Source organism: Convolutriloba macropyga, chromosome 11 (genome assembly GCF_964194025.1).
Source record: "Convolutriloba macropyga chromosome 11, txConMacr16.3, whole genome shotgun sequence".
In the NCBI taxonomy this organism is placed as follows: Eukaryota; Metazoa; Xenacoelomorpha; order Acoela; family Convolutidae; genus Convolutriloba; species Convolutriloba macropyga.
In genome coordinates this window covers 18,379,077-18,394,781 of record NC_134478.1, presented here as the reverse complement: position 1 = coordinate 18,394,781, position 15,705 = coordinate 18,379,077, and the positions used below count along the sequence as shown (strand labels likewise).

Genomic DNA, 15,705 nt, shown 5'->3' with positions numbered 1-15,705 from the left:
CACCGAGCTGTGGGTCGGTCGTAACTTGATCTTTAGTTAATTTCCTTTCTATTATTTTTGTGGGATTGGCCTGTATTTCCCTTTCATTCATTTCCTGGCGGAGGGGTTCTGCTAGGGTAGCATGTGAAGAGGTATTCCGTGTTCTTTGATTACTATACTAAATAGTTCGATTAATTTCCCCCATGAAAGTAATTATATTACGGGGGAGAGGGGTGAAAGAACTATCCGAATTATCCCTGTCGTGCTAGGGAACGAAGGAAATGTATTTTTATTGTGTTTATATTTACTAGGTAATAAGTGTGTTATGCTAAATTGTGTTCGGCTAATTTAAGCGAGGAGAGTGATTTTGTGTGTAAATTATTAAAGTGTGAATGTATTTAAAAATTCGTTGTTTGTGAAACCAAATTTTTTGATTGTGGTATAGCATTCTGTAGTCTTTTATCGGTTGGCGTCTAAGACGATTGTCTCTTGTAGTGTTGTTTTCCGAAGTGTTTTCGGGTATTTTAAAACAGGTTACAGGGTGTCGAGGGGAAAGGTATTCTGTGGATGGTATGTCTAGGTCGTCTAGAGTAAACGAGACAGACCTAGACTTGGTTATCGTCGGCTTTTTCGGATGGAGTTTTAAAAAGGAGTGATCCGAGAAACGTTTCTCCATTTGTTCTTGAACGAAAAGTTCTTTCGAATAATATGGTACAATGTTACTTCTGTGACGGGTGATTTGTTTAACAGAAAAATTTTCTAGTTTATAAGTAACCAACGTGGGGGTTTGTATCAATTATTTTGTATGGTCCTTTTTTTGAGGTTGGATCTTTTTTTGATATTCGAGTTTGTGTGGCTTTATTTACAATTAAAACATAAGTATTAATTTTTAGTGGCTGTGCCTTTCCAAAACGGCGATTTATAAACGTTAGTAAATGTTTATTTGGGTTTAAATAGTTGTGAACTTCATTTTGAACTTCCGAGTTTGTCTATTCACGATTACGAAACCAATGTGCAAAGACTCCTTTCTTTAATTTTTTTAATTTGTGAGTGATGACCGAGATGGTCAGTATGTGTATGTCTGGGTAAAGAATTACAAGTTGAATCCAGTGAAGGTCTACAATTCTCAAAGCTTTTTGTATTGGAAGAGAGATTAAACATTATGGGTCTTTTTGGTTTTTGGCCAAAGACAAGTTCATATGGTGAAAGATTCCTATTGGTTCTGACTTGTGAATTGAATGCAAAAGGAAATACTTTTACTTTTTGTGACCATGTGTCATATTGTGAGTCTAGAACTGTGCGAAGAAATGTAATTATTTGGCGATTACTGTTTTGGACAAGCCCATTAGACCATGGTGCATATGCTGTTCGTGGTTTGAATTGTACATGATATGTGCGACAAAAGTGTGCAAATTCTCCGTTAATATATTCATTTCCATTATCGGTTACTAAGATGTCTGGTGTTCCAAATTTGACAATCCAGTGTTCAAATAAAACTGTGAGTGCATTAGTGGCATCATATTTGGGGGAAGGGTGAAGTACAACATAGTGTGTGAATGGGCCTACAAATACATAGACGTAAGAATTCTCATCAGGAGACGGGGAGATTGGGCCTTTTGTGTTCATTGAAATACGGTGATTGAAGTCTGGTGAAACTTCTGGATATGGTTGTTAAAGGGCCATGAAGAGGTTCGGCATGGGTTTGCTCGTTTTGCAGTTTAAGCAATCTTGTGTAAGTATTGCAATCCGTGTTTGAATATTTGGAATATAGTAATTTTCTGTAATTGTAGCGTGTTTTTTCACGGCCAGGGTGACCGGAGAGATCGTGAGAATGTGCAGCATGGAATATTACTAAGAGAAGAGAGAGTGGTAGACAGATTTTTGGTAAGGTGGTTTCTTGTATAAAATACAAGAGATTATTTGTTTTAGTTACGCTTGGAAGCGTCGATAATAGTGTAGCAATCCCTTATTTGCACGGATAGTCAATGAAGGGGTGGAAGGGTAATTCTTATAACGTTCGAAAGGAAGAGTTGTAGAGTTACTGGGTCTTGTTGTTGTGCTTCATACAGGAGTGTATCATTTAGCTCCGTCTGTTCATAATAGCATGAATTACAAAGGGTGGGAGTTTTTGGTACAAAATCATCCATTATTGGGAGTGAAAATTTTATTGTGTTTATTAATTTTACGTAGTTTGCGTCTTGATTCAAGTGGGTAAAGGGTTCTGTTTTGTTTGTATTTTATGTAACATCCGTGTGTTGTATGATAGGGTAAAGTTCTGGAAGTAAGTGATTGTTTTTTAAGTATTGTATTTTGTGTTGATGTATATGTTCCAGAGGTTGTGATTTGGTTTGAAATTCCTGATGCGAAACAGGAAGACATAGATCATTCTCTATTTGTACCTTGAAATAGTTATCTTTAATCTGCAGATAAATTGTGAAGTGTGGTGATCCTACATTAGTGTCTGTAGATACTGTATTAATATATTCTTTTGATACAGCATAGTTGCACTGTACAGGTTGTGTGTTTTTATTGTGTGTCATGAAAAATTTAATAAATTCTGGAAACTCAAATTTCTAAGACGATGTTCGTCTTGCGTTGTGGTCGTGAGTGAACGACTTAATAAATCCGGAAGTGAACTGTTTTTCCCTTCTGTCCAAACTACGTGTAAGTTTGGAAACTTCATTAAAATTAGCCGAAATTTATAGGCTCTGTGGTTTTGTTTATTCGTTCGTGTGAATAGGAAGAGAATTGGTTTGTGATCAGTGCCGGTATAATTGCATGTTTAGATCCTTGAATAATGAACTCATATTCTGAAAGTTCATAAATTATTGCTGAACATTCACGAAGAATGGTTGAAAGTTCTGTGGTAAAAAATAGGCGAGAGTTTTCTGACGCTAGCTCCATTTTCCCAAATTGATTTTTTGAAGTGCAACTCCAATGCCATAGTTGGAGGCATCGCAGAGGATAGAGAAGGTTTTTTCTGAGGTAGGATTTGCGAGTCGCAGTGTTAGGTTTGTAAATTCTTTTTTGACTCTATCGAACGTTTGTTGTAGTTCGGGTGTCCATTTGAAATCTGTTGTATCCCGGAGTTGGAGATAAAAAAAATCTGAGATTGACTTGTAAATTATAAATATGTTTTGAAATAAAGGTCAGGAATCCGACATAATTTTGAGTTTCTTTTTTATTTTTGTGTGGTTGTAGTTTTAAAAATCCGTCTGTTTTGGATTTAAGTGGGTGTATGTGATTATTTTGTATTTGGTGTCCCAAAAATTTAATTGAGTCTAAGAAAAAAAGGATTTGTCTGGAGTGGCTTAAAATTTTCATTTTTGAGAATATTAAGATACTGTTCAAGTGTTTGTAATATTGTGTCTGTTGTTGTGTCTTGAATGAAAACATCATCAAGGTATCTTATAATATTATTTTTGCGAATAAGTGGTTTAAAAATGCTGCTCATAAAGGACGAAAAGGCTGCTGGGCTGATTAAAAATACCGTAGAATAAGCGTTTAAAACAATATTGTTGTCCAGCGATTACAAAATTTGTGAGTCTTTGTGATGGTTTATCGAGTGGCATTTGTTTGTATGCGCTGTTCATATCAGTTATAGAGAAAATTGTCCTTTAATACGAGTAAGTATAATTTGAATCGACTCTTTGGGCCAACTACTTTTTGTTTCGTCAATCATTGTGTTTAATTAAGCATCTAAACCGACTTTGACTGATTCTGCTTTTTTAAGGATAATTACAGGGTTGATAAATGTGTTGCCAGTTTTGAGGGAATCTGTATTTACGGGTGCTATAATATCGAAATGTGTTAAGATGTCGAGTAGATGTTGTACTCTGTCTTGTAATTGTAGTGGAATGCGAGCGGCTCTGTGCTTTTTAAAGATCGCCGTTGCTTTTAGGGGAAGATTTATTCTACTTTAATTTTTCCAACATCGAATTTAGACGTTGCGTAACATTGTTTGAAGCTTGTAAGAAGTTGTGCTAATTCTTAAAACTGTCTCTGTAATAATTTCGTTTGTTTTGTGAGAAATTTTTGATCTAATTTGGTGAATTTTGAGACGTCAAATGGTATGTGAAATTTTTCTGTTGTGACTCATCCTTGCGTTCTTGATGTTTAGTGAGATTTAAACAATAAAGTTTTTTATGTGTTTCTGATGTACTTCTTGCAGGGTAATTTGAAATGTAAGCAACCATGAATTCTGTGAGTTCATTGATGCGATACGGTGTTTGAAAATCATTAAGGGAGACCTCTTGATGTGCATATCCACTTATTTCTTCACAAGTATGAGACGGTAATTCAAGGGATTTTGGATTAATATTCAAATAAATGATTGGTAGGGATAATCGAGATTGTTTTTATCCATTATAGTGAAGAACATGTTTTTCCGCAGTTGTATAAATGAAAAGTCAGATGCGTAGAGGATAGTACCGTTTGCATATTTATTCTTACATCCACATGCGGTTAAGGAATAAGTCAGAATTCTGTGTTCAGAAGGTTTAAAGTATATTGAGTGATCTTCAATTACTGGGAATAATTATGAGTAGTACGGGGGTGGTTTAGTTGCGGAGTCATAAAAATTTAGTGGTTTTGTATCATTATTATTTTTGATCTCGATTGTGTGTGAGATGAATATTTTTTTAAATCAACGTAATTCTCTAGGAAGGGTGTACCTAGAATAATAAATTTTGTGTTTGACACATAGAAAAACGATTGTAAAAGAATTGTTCCGGGGAGTTCTACACTGTGTTACATCTGTATATAATATAAGTTTTATTGTTTCGTTTGATTGTATTTTAGAAATAATTGCTGCTGAGAGAACAAATTTTGATGCTTTTTGTTGTAATTTGTGATATTCTTTAATTTCGTTCCAAGTGTTGTTATTTAATACTTTAAGTGTTGCGCAGGAATCTAATAGAAAATCTATTTCAAGATGCGGAGGAGAAATTTTTTGTGTGGTCAAGTGTTTGTTGTGTATACATTGTTAGTGGGAGTACCCAAATTTTACTTTTAGTTGAGGTAGAATGAATGTGTTCTTCTGTGAGAGTATTACATTCCACCTGGCAATTAAAATTTTCGTCTTGAGTGTCTTGGTTTGATTCTAAGAGTAAATCATTTAATTAATGTTTGAGGAGTGTTTCCTCAAAGACAATTTGTGTGTTTTCATTTTCAATATTAGACGTGGTGTTGTCTGTTTGTTCTTGATCTAAAAGTGAATTAATATAGTTTCTAACGTTACTAAGTTGATTTCGTGAGAATGGTTTTTGTGAACAATTTCCATCTCTTTTATGATGAGGTAATTCTGATCCAGAATTATAGTTAGAGTTATTTTGTGAATTTGATATTCTTGGTTATGGTGAACCACTTCTATTCGGTAGTTTAAAAATGTTATTTCCGTTCCTTAGTAAGGCTTTGAGTTAGATTGTGGGAATTTGTTTGGTTTTTTATGTCTTGAATTTTTACGGTGTTCTCGACTATTGCTTCCAGAACGGAGTGAGAACGATAATGGTGTTCCTGTCATATTATTTGACGTGACTTGTCTGTGTGGAAGGTTTTGGTTACCTTTCACTGCTCGATTAAAAGTTTGTTTTTGAAGGTTGGATTTGTCGAGTGCTTTCGTGTATCATTTATCAGGGCATGTAGAAATACTATGTCCTGAGCGTGAACATTTCTTGCAAAATTTTAGGAATAGTGGTTTTCTTTTAAAATTTGGATCATTAGAGTACTTGTGTTGCACTACATTGATCCCATGAGCGATATCCTGTTTCATCATATGCATATCATTTACTGGGTGATCAATTTCTAAGGAAAGGTTATTAATTGAGGAAGAAAAATTGTAATTTGTTTTAAGTTTATGTCTGTCTAAGTGTGTTCTTGTGATTTTCTCCTGGTGTATTTATTCTACTAGTTGTGAGAATGGGAGTTGTGGTTCCAATGCAGTTGATTTTTGACTTGCAAACTTTTTTCTAGCTAACTGTGGATCGAGTGATTTGACAAGTGCGTCTTTCATCTGTGCATTACGCCTATCTGGAGCATTGTCAACATATGCTTTTGGAGTCATTTGTTCTGTTCGAAGTGCTAATGTTTTAATTTCATCACCAGAGGCACTTGTTATGCTCTCTAAGAATAATTTTTCTTGTGGTTGCGATTGTTGATTATCGAATGTTTCCTGGAATACGCGGCAAAACGCTTGCCAATTCTTTTTTATATCGATTGGAGGGTGTGAATACCAATAGTTGTGAATACCAATAGGTGTGATCCAAGCTTCGTCATATGGTGAGTCAGTGTGCTCTGGTCCTGTTGTCGTTGCCATGTTTGCTGTGAAGGCGCTTCAAAAATCTTCTGTTGTATAAGTAGGATCAGTACCATCAAACGGTCTAAAAGCCTGTTGTATGGGTACCGAACCTCCTAGGTAAGGGTACATCATTTGTGTTTTACGGCGAATCACAGGCGATGGCATTTGTGTAGACGCTGCTTGTAAATAATAAGGGGTCGGTGCATTTGTAGTTTGTTGTGTACTTTGTGAGTTTAATTGCCTAACAATGTTAACGAATTGTTATGGAGTTATCTGAATATTTTGGATAGTAGTTAGTGTAGGTTGCGTTGAATTATTTAGAGTAATTGGTTCAGTGTTAAAATGTACTCAATTTTGTCTGTGTAGAGATGGTAGGGGTGTTTTCACATTTGGTAATGTAGGTAAAGTTGTGTTTAGTGGATCTGAATTTTCTGTTAATTCAGTCGAAACCACAGGTTGTCTGTGTTGGTGATTCTGATAAATATGTGTGTTATTAGTAGTATACATCATTATTATTGTTATTCTGATGATTGTTTTGATCCTTATTGTCAAGGTCAATTAATGTATTTACAGAAAGTTATGAAAAAAGTGTTCCATCATTCAATAATGTTGAGTTGAAATCTGTTTCTGTAGTCTCGTTTAGACGGGTGTCTTTGTTGAGAATGAATTATAGTATCAATATTTTCTATTGGTGAAGCTTCCAGAGAAATGTTTGTATTTTCTGGAAAATTTGTACAAGTAAATGGTTGAGTTTCCGCGTTATAGTTTTTATTTTTCATATTATGGTGATTAATGGTGAGTTTTTGAATAGTTTTTGATGGTGTTTCTGGAAGATTTACAAAATTTTGTGGAAACCAGTTTGGGTGATAAATATGATGGAGTGTCTCAGGTAGTTTAGGTAATATTTGTATGAATGTGTCTGCTAATAGCTTTGTGGCTGGGAAGATGTGTCTTACCAAACTTTTCCAAAATCTGTGTATAAAACAGGATAAAAGTGTAAGACAACCGAGAATCTCTTCATCGTCTAGGTCTGCAACTTTTAGAGAATTTATGTATTTTTTAAGAAGGTGAGTGAAGCCTTCTATCTCCTTCCGAGTGACTTTTTGTACCTTCTCTTTCCATGATTGTGATGCATTAGCAATACGGGTGGATGCAAGGCGTTTGAGAAATTCAAAAAAAGATTTTCGAAATACCACTTCTCTATCCAAGGGTTGTATTTCTGACCATTATCCGTTAAGGAATTCAAATAGTGTATCAGATAGTGGATTAAATAAAGAGTCAAATATTAGAGACGTATATGTGTTTGTTAGAGGATCACAAATGAAACGAACTGAGACCTTTGTGAGTTGAGCTCCATAATTTTCGACTAAAAATCAAAGAAAGGCGGTTCATGAAACCTGTGAGGCGTTTTCTGGTAAAGAGAGAGGAGGCTGTTGCTCTATTGCAAAAGAGTGATATTTTAGCTGTTTTGCTGTGTTTAGGAGTATATTTAAATCGTCTTGGTGTCGATAGTATTTAACTTCGAAGGGTAGATTTTCACGTGTTAGACGTTTGTTGTCTGGTGTAAGAACGGCTAGTTGTAATTCGTCCAAATGTGTTGGAACGTTAGAGGAGGGTTGATCAACACGATGATCCATTTTGTGCATATCTGTGTTTAAATATTAGTAGTTTTGTTTTTATTGGGGCTGTGTTCCCTTTTTTCTAAGTTTTAACTAGATAAAAACTAAAAAGTGATGTAATCTATTTTTAAGTTTCTTTCTGAAAAGAGAAAAGGGTGTTTTGTGTGAATTCTTTTACGGTTAGAGTTTGTTAACTCACTGATGCACCAGTTGAGGCAGACCCGGGATGGGCTCCTTTTACAGCCTTAAAGTATAAAGAGCTAGGGCTACTTATTTCTGCTCGCAAAGTAGGTTTACCTATGTCTCACAGACTAACGGACTCAGTAAAACACTGAAGGTATACTTCAATTGTAACGGTGATAGTTAAGTACAGCACCGGAGTCAGGAGTATACACATGGCGTATCTAACTAATAGACTGACTAGAGTCATTGCAGTTCTCTCTATATAAAAGAGAATAGTGTCTTCTCAGTCTTTGATTGGATGGAGGTGTACATCCAGTATTTCTACTGCTACACAATATTAACAGAAATTCATACATAATTTGGCGACAAAAATAGCAGTTTGGTATAAAATTGTGTTGTTTGCAGATCATCAATTTCTACCAGGGATACGCTTCGAATCCTACCACATACATACACAATCCTTTCGAGGGTTAGTACCCACAAAACTCAACTGAGCACTATTTTAATTGTTCTCTTTGAATTCGGGACACATCATTAAAATTCGTTTAAAGTGTATGTACATCCAATAGATTAAGGTTTTATTGATTTACTTATTATTCTTTTGGCAATTTTGATGAGCATTTAAATTATACATTCTTCAAGAATAAACGAACAGAAATAAACAAAAATACCTTTAACCCGGGGTGCTTTAATTCACGATAATTCACGAAACAACAATAACTCACGGAGAAATTTTTTTGTGGTTAAATTTTAAGGTTGGTTAATTTTTTTTGTTGGTGGAGAACAAACAGTTATTTTATAAAGTACTTTCGCCAACTAGTTTCAGCACTATCCTACAAATATATCTACTTTTCAGCTGGTGAAGTGAGTTTTTCGTTTCTACAGAAGCGTCTAAACTGCTTGGACAGAGCCAGACAGTGGGAGGAATTATAATTGGGGCGATTGTGTTGGGTGGGCTGGCAATCGTAGGTGTATCTGGATATGTCATTTTCAAGATGGTGAAGTCACCAAGCAACACACCTAAGGGAAAGTAAGATGAATTCTTTAGAAATCTATATTTATTTGCGTCCCCGTTAAGAATTTGCTTTGGAGAAGTGGTTTAGAATTAACGTACCAACCCAGGTTCTACGGCAAGGGAACCAGCTTTGATCACACCGTGCTGGGTTGTGCATGGGATGCAAACCGCGACTTTTCACAAGTCATAGGTTTTCTGACTTTCGGATATAGTCTTTGATTTCTCGATTTATAGTAGTATCAATACAAAAAGACTATGCAAAGAATTTCGCGACTGCCTTTATAGACTACCTGCTTGAACATCAGCTAATTTATACCTTACATTACATATTCTATACATCTTTAAGATGCAGCTACAAACTTCCAGTAGCTTGGGTAGGGCATATCAGCCAGAACAAACGATACAAATCTTGTTTCATGTAAATTCATAACTAACAAGGGGCTCGGTAATGTGTGTGTGTGTGTGCACATAATGTTCTGACCCCGCTCAACCACGTTTTTTCTTAATTGTCCGCCAAATAAGGAATAGAAAACTTAGGTATAGAATAGAATAAAAAAATCATTTATTGTTCAAAAATAATTGGTTTTATCCATTTGAAAACTCGATTTAGCTCTAACCCCTAAACAAATGAAACAATAACTTATTAGAGGTCCGATAACAACTGTCATTAAGGAGCGTAAGAGACCAGACAAACAACAAAATGAAATAAAGACAAAAAGCATTACTCATGAGCAAAAACTCAACAACTATCCATTTTTTGAAAAAAACTCGATGAAAAGGTCAAAATAGCTAAAGATAAAAAGTTAGCTAAAGCAAATGACTTGCATTTTAGCAGAAAAGATAGGGAGCTGTCTTTACTGATAATCATTATTAATTACGCAGAAAACAAAAAGGGCAAAATTAGAACGTGTACACTATTAAATTGTAAACGAAGAAAGCAATTAGTCATCAACTGATATCATTAAGTGGCTTCATTTCTGCCATCATACAAAACCATTGAGACTTCTCATTATGCGGAATCAATCTCATACGACTACATAAAGAACAAATACTGACAAAAACCGAAAAGTCGATCAATTTTGCTAGAAAACGATATCCAAGCCTATAAGATCAAAATCTGTTAACTAAAGATTTTTTTGCCAATATCTAACTGAACCTTATTTTAACAAAAATAATGTGATATGCGACTTGTCACTAAAGTTGCAATAATATGATGATCGCACAAGACTGCAAAAATGAATCTCGAAAACTGGAAAGTGTCAGAAAATAAAAAAAAATTCAGGAAACCTCGTTTTGTCAACGCCAAAGCAATTTAATTTAAAAAACGGCCTTTAAGATTGCATTATAACACAATTGAAAAGTCAAACGATGTCTTATTTAATGAGACTACGCTGAAAGTTTGCAGAATTAAGATTAAAGGTTCCAAATCTCAAAAAACCACACTTTTTTTAAAACATTTTTTTAAAAAAAATCGTGAAAAATTACAACCTATTAGCTAGAAATTGCTAAATTTTTTAAACTTGTATTCAACTTATTTGACTTATTCAGAAGGCTACACTTTAACGCTGAATACACACAGAAATAAACATTTCACGAACACTTTTATGCAAACGGTGTTGTAAACAAAAAACCACATGCTTTTAGCTGAAAATATTAAGTATCTTCGTTGGCCTCCCTTTGGTTTTTTATTAATCATTTTGGTCGGCAACTATTATAATATAAGAAAAAAAAATTAAAAGTATTTCGAAAAAATATACACAGCGCCCCGTTACTGTCCGATTAAATTTTGATCAATTAAACTCACCAACTAGAATAAAATTAGTTTTTCTCCTGCTGATACTCCATTTAAACAGAATTGCGCTAAACGTTTTTGAAACAGCTAAGTTGACGAAAAAGTCCTTGTTACAAAAAAAGATGAATTTTGGATCTTTATCGAGTTATATTACCAAAAAGGGCAATATGCATCAACTGAAAGCGTTAGATAGTTTCTTCAATATTTTTCTTCGTCCCAGATAGTGAATTAGATATTTGATTAAATAGACTCATTCATAAAACTAAAAACATCAAATAATGGAAGATTTCAACATTTCATTAAAAACTTTCGAAAACAATTTTTTGGAGCAATAAGAACCACAAGATTTACTCATAAAACATCATATTGTTTCATTTGATTTGAATGGAGCATAGATTAACTTCGTGTTAATTGAAATTTTAACGAAAAGGACTTTCATGTCATTGGGATGAAAAAAGTGCAAAAATTATCTCAAAAAGACAAACCCAAAAGTAAAATGCGAAACCTTTTTCATTGCAAAACATAACGAAATCAAAACCGACGGTGCTATTGGTTTGCGGCTGTTAATAACCGCAAGTGTTCTCAAATATTTTGCAACAATTTGTCAACAATTGAAAAACTTAATATATGAAAAACAAACCTCGCTTTTTTATATCGCTTTGATTTAGCGAAACACCGCAAAAAGGTTGTTTCCAGAACACTTTCTTGGGAATCGGAGCTACAATTTGCCCGTATCTGAGAAAAGAAAGATTGTTGTATCATCAGTTTTTAAGTCTGCACTGCCGGTCAAATTGGACAAAGTAGACCAAATAGGCATATGTGATGCTATTTTGCATGAAGAAAAGGAAAAAATGATGATTATTCAATAATCTAGCTGAAAAATTTGTCAAAACATTTCTTTCAAACAATTTAACAGCTTTCTTATATCGTAAAACCCTTGAGGCTAATTTTTTTATCATGTTTTAGCAAAAATTTGTCAGAATTTCTGCAAAAATTACAAAAATGTAAGCGAAAGAACAGAAGTTTGGTTAGAATTCACTAATCTTTAAACCTCCGTAACTCTTTGGAAAGACCAAAATTCATAACACGCTTTTTAATTTAAAATTCTGTTCTTTACCTGCTTTCTATTAGTATCAATCACAATCCTGTACGAAGAATATATCGATCGGCGAAAATTGAGTGAACAAAAAAAGCCGGTGGATTATATATTTCCTCCTCCAACTAAAGTGGGTCGACTCAATTAGAAATTATATGGCACAAAGAATATTCTCCTTTGGTCAACGAGTTTTAATTTTTCTCTATACTCTAAAATATTAATCCAACTTTATCGCGATACATATAGTGAGTGTGGAATTCAAAAACATCAGTTTTTTGCATTGGCTTCATACCTAAAATTGAATTTGAGAATTATTGAGGTAGTTCAATCTATTTTTTGTTAATGAAAAGTCTTGGAATTGTAGGTCAGGTCCTGCTATTACAATTCAAAATCAAAATAAAGTGGTGATTTGAATCTCGCTGGAGTAGTAAAGGAATCAAAAATCAAAGCTTTGAAGCATGATTTTGCTCAAAGTATGGTTAATGTGGACTGAGATCTTGGAGTTTAAACAAACTTTTGGTTTTCGAAAGCAAATTTTTCTCCCACGTGCGACAACCTCCGTTTTCACAGTGTTTCTTCCCTTGAGTGCTTTAAACAAGATAGCTATTGTAATTAATCATATTCAAAAATCGGTGTAAACCATCATTACTATTAGATTTTGTCGGTGGATGGTGCTGGGAAAAGGGCGATAGGGCGTTTAGCCTACAAGTAAAAAATGAGAAATTTAGCCGACAGTTCTTTCATTATTGGTCAAAAAACCTCATTGGTCGATAAATTAGTGGTTCAGTGGATCATAATCTTTGGTTTGCGCGCGGGTGGCCCTCCAATCCGCCTCTCCGTGACCGAGCACCCCCGGCGGATAGATCTTCTTGACGGTAGTTGATTAAAAAATATGCCGTATATTTGCCCGCTTTAAGAAACACGTTATCAAATTGGCCATTCAGAGCTTGAGAGTCAATCTACTAGCGCACTTTACCCTAATTGTCGGCTAAATTTCTCCTTTTTTGGTTCTCATTTTTTTCTGGTGTAAATCCTGCCATGCTTAAGCTTTTAAACTGTCATGCTTGAGAATAATAAGATAATAAATAGATCTTCGAGTTTTCTGCTGTTTAAGGGATGGTGTTCCGCAGGCGTGGTGAGGAACAATGAACTGAGAAGACCGAAGCATTCTGTACATAGTTAGAAAATCCTACCACGGATCACTGAGCACTTGCTCCTCAAGAGATACTACACCAAGAACTGATTTTAACCTTGATTAACTCACTACCCCAGTGGAGAGGTCGACTTTATGAAAAAACTTCTAAAGCCGACCTAGGGTGTATTTCCCTACCTTAAATACACGGTCGACCTCCTAGTAAGGGTCGACCTAAAGTCTTTTCTTAAGTCGGCCAACGGTCTTTCCATACCCTAAAGGTGACTATGACCAATATCGGTCAACGTAAACTCGACCATGACCAATATCGGTCGCCCTAAAGTCTGATCATAACCATTATCGGTCGACCACTGATTTTTCATACCCGATATCGGTCCACCACGGTCTTTTCATAAGTCGACCTCTCAACTGGATTAGTGGCTCAATAGAGTCACATGTGGCTAAATTGATATTCTCGCATTCGTGGATTATTCTTTTGTGATGATATTAAAGTTTCATTAGTGATACTACTAGCAATTCTCCATATCGTTGGACATAACCAGCCTGAAAATGAATGCTTGTACACTGATTTAAAGCTGTATAATTTGTAAAAATTGTGAATAATCTATCTTTGCTCTCAATTGATTTTTTTAAAAGAGAAATACCTAGTCTACACATGATATTGGCAATATATTGTGCCCACCTCCATTGTCTTATAGAACACAAAGCACTGATTGGTGGAAATTAGTTTCTGTTCAGTTTCGTGCCGGGTGTGAACATTAATTACATAATGGTCAAAGAGTCAAAAACAGAAAGTCCCGAGGAGAGAGTTCAGAACCACAAGAAGCAAATGACAACAAAATTGTTGAAAATCATTTTTAAAAAAAAGTCTTTTGAGTTTTCAACACCACACTTACATAATTTTACCAGGACCAAAAGCAAGTAAGAGCATAAAAACCTCCGTTGTCGTGTATGAATTGGCACATTTAAGAGAAGTGTCGTCTTCTGAATTTATAATTTGCCGCACAGTGACAGGACTCTGTCGCTCAGAAGGTTGATCAAATAAAAAACAAAGGTTTTGAAATGGTAAAGCAAGCAGGTAAAGAATTGTTACTCTGCTAGCTCCAAATTTGTAACCGGGTGAAATTAGATTTTCGAATATTTAATTCTGAATCCGGCCCGTAACGTCAAATTAAGTCGTTTGGATAACGGAGGTAAAAAAAACTACTTGCATTTCATCAGAAAGAACAATTTACAGACAATTTATCATAATAATTAGTTCTAAAATTAGTACTTATAACATAATATTCATGGTTCGCATATATTTTTTTTCCACAGTATTCCAACTGGTCACGGACTTAAATTTTTTAACAAGTTTAGTCTCAATGGACTAAGATTTGGCCAGCTTTTCTTCTAAGTCTCAACTTTTCAAGGTGTCTCACATTCTTTGTGTCTTGTTGTATCTTTCTAGATGGTGCTCTCGATGTTTCGATCGTAATTCCACTACTATTCAAACTCACCCAACTTCTGGTATCTGTAATGAATAAACCGATATCTTTGAATTAAAAATTACAACTTGTCTCTCAAATTTGACACATCACTTAGTAGAGGGATCTGCTGAATATGCGAACAAAACGTTCCAATTCAACTCTTCCAAATTATTATTCATGTTTCATCTTTTCTTAAGTAAAAGGCCTTTGGACTCCTACTTTGCTTTATCACAATTCATGCGTTTTTTGAACTAGTGTTTGACTAGCAAACCTTAACGCGCCATTTCTGCTGTTAAAATCAACCTCACTGTGATAAATCTACACAATCTTTGTTATAGGAATGGCGGCAACTTTTTATCTCAAAATAACCCGGAAACAGAGAATGCGTTTTCGCCATTTTGAATCAAACGCTAGAGAGACCAAAACTTCTAGATTGCTGAATTTTAATCTCTAGAGTTATCAACTCAGTAAACCTGTAGTTCGAAAGTTCAATTCATCTGTAAAAGATAAAGCAAAAGGTATCCAACAGTAAGCAACGTATGAGTATCAAACGTACAATCATACAACGTAAGCATTAACGATCAATGCAACAAGTGAAACTTAGGCGGCAAGGTTTTTTCGATGCTCTTTTACTGGTTTTTTGTCTGATGTTATTGACGTAAAATCAGTTCGTATTCAATCGGCAATTGTCTAGAAAACCGAAAAATATTAAGCCGAAAACCACCTCAATTGGTACATATAGTGGTTATATTTACTTAAAATTAGGTTAAATGAACTTTTTCGGAACTTTCTACGTATATTAGAACGATTTATACGCATTTAAATTCAAATATAAATACTCAATTCTGATTGGCTAAAATTCGTTCTTTATTTACTTCGTAACATCCTCCGGCCCGGAAGAAGATGTTGGGAAAACTGGTACTAGTTTTACAAGCGGGCTGACAAGTGAACCGGTCGATGTACGTATAACGGCGGAGCGCGCAACGCTATCGGAGCCGTAACGGAGTTCCACAATCCGAGCGGTTGGGTAGTAACCCCTAGGGTTGGTTTCTTCAACTATACAAACCAAGTCACCGGTCTTAAGGTGTTGCTCGGCAGGCGTCT

General features: G+C 35.0%; 1 protein-coding gene across 1 annotated transcript in view; it reads left to right on the top strand.

Annotated features, from left to right (window-relative positions):
• Positions 1-13,332, top strand: part of LOC142349682 (uncharacterized) — a 146,247-nt gene extending 132,915 nt beyond the window's left edge. Inside the window, exons 49-51 of the mRNA XM_075401409.1 lie at positions 8,482-8,545; positions 8,962-9,106; positions 13,094-13,332. Coding sequence (XP_075257524.1) covers positions 8,482-8,545; positions 8,962-9,106; positions 13,094-13,118 — 234 coding nt within the window. The 3' untranslated portion in view covers positions 13,119-13,332. The remainder of the gene's footprint in view (positions 1-8,481; positions 8,546-8,961; positions 9,107-13,093) is intronic.
• The last annotated feature ends 2,373 nt before the right edge of the window (positions 13,333-15,705 follow it).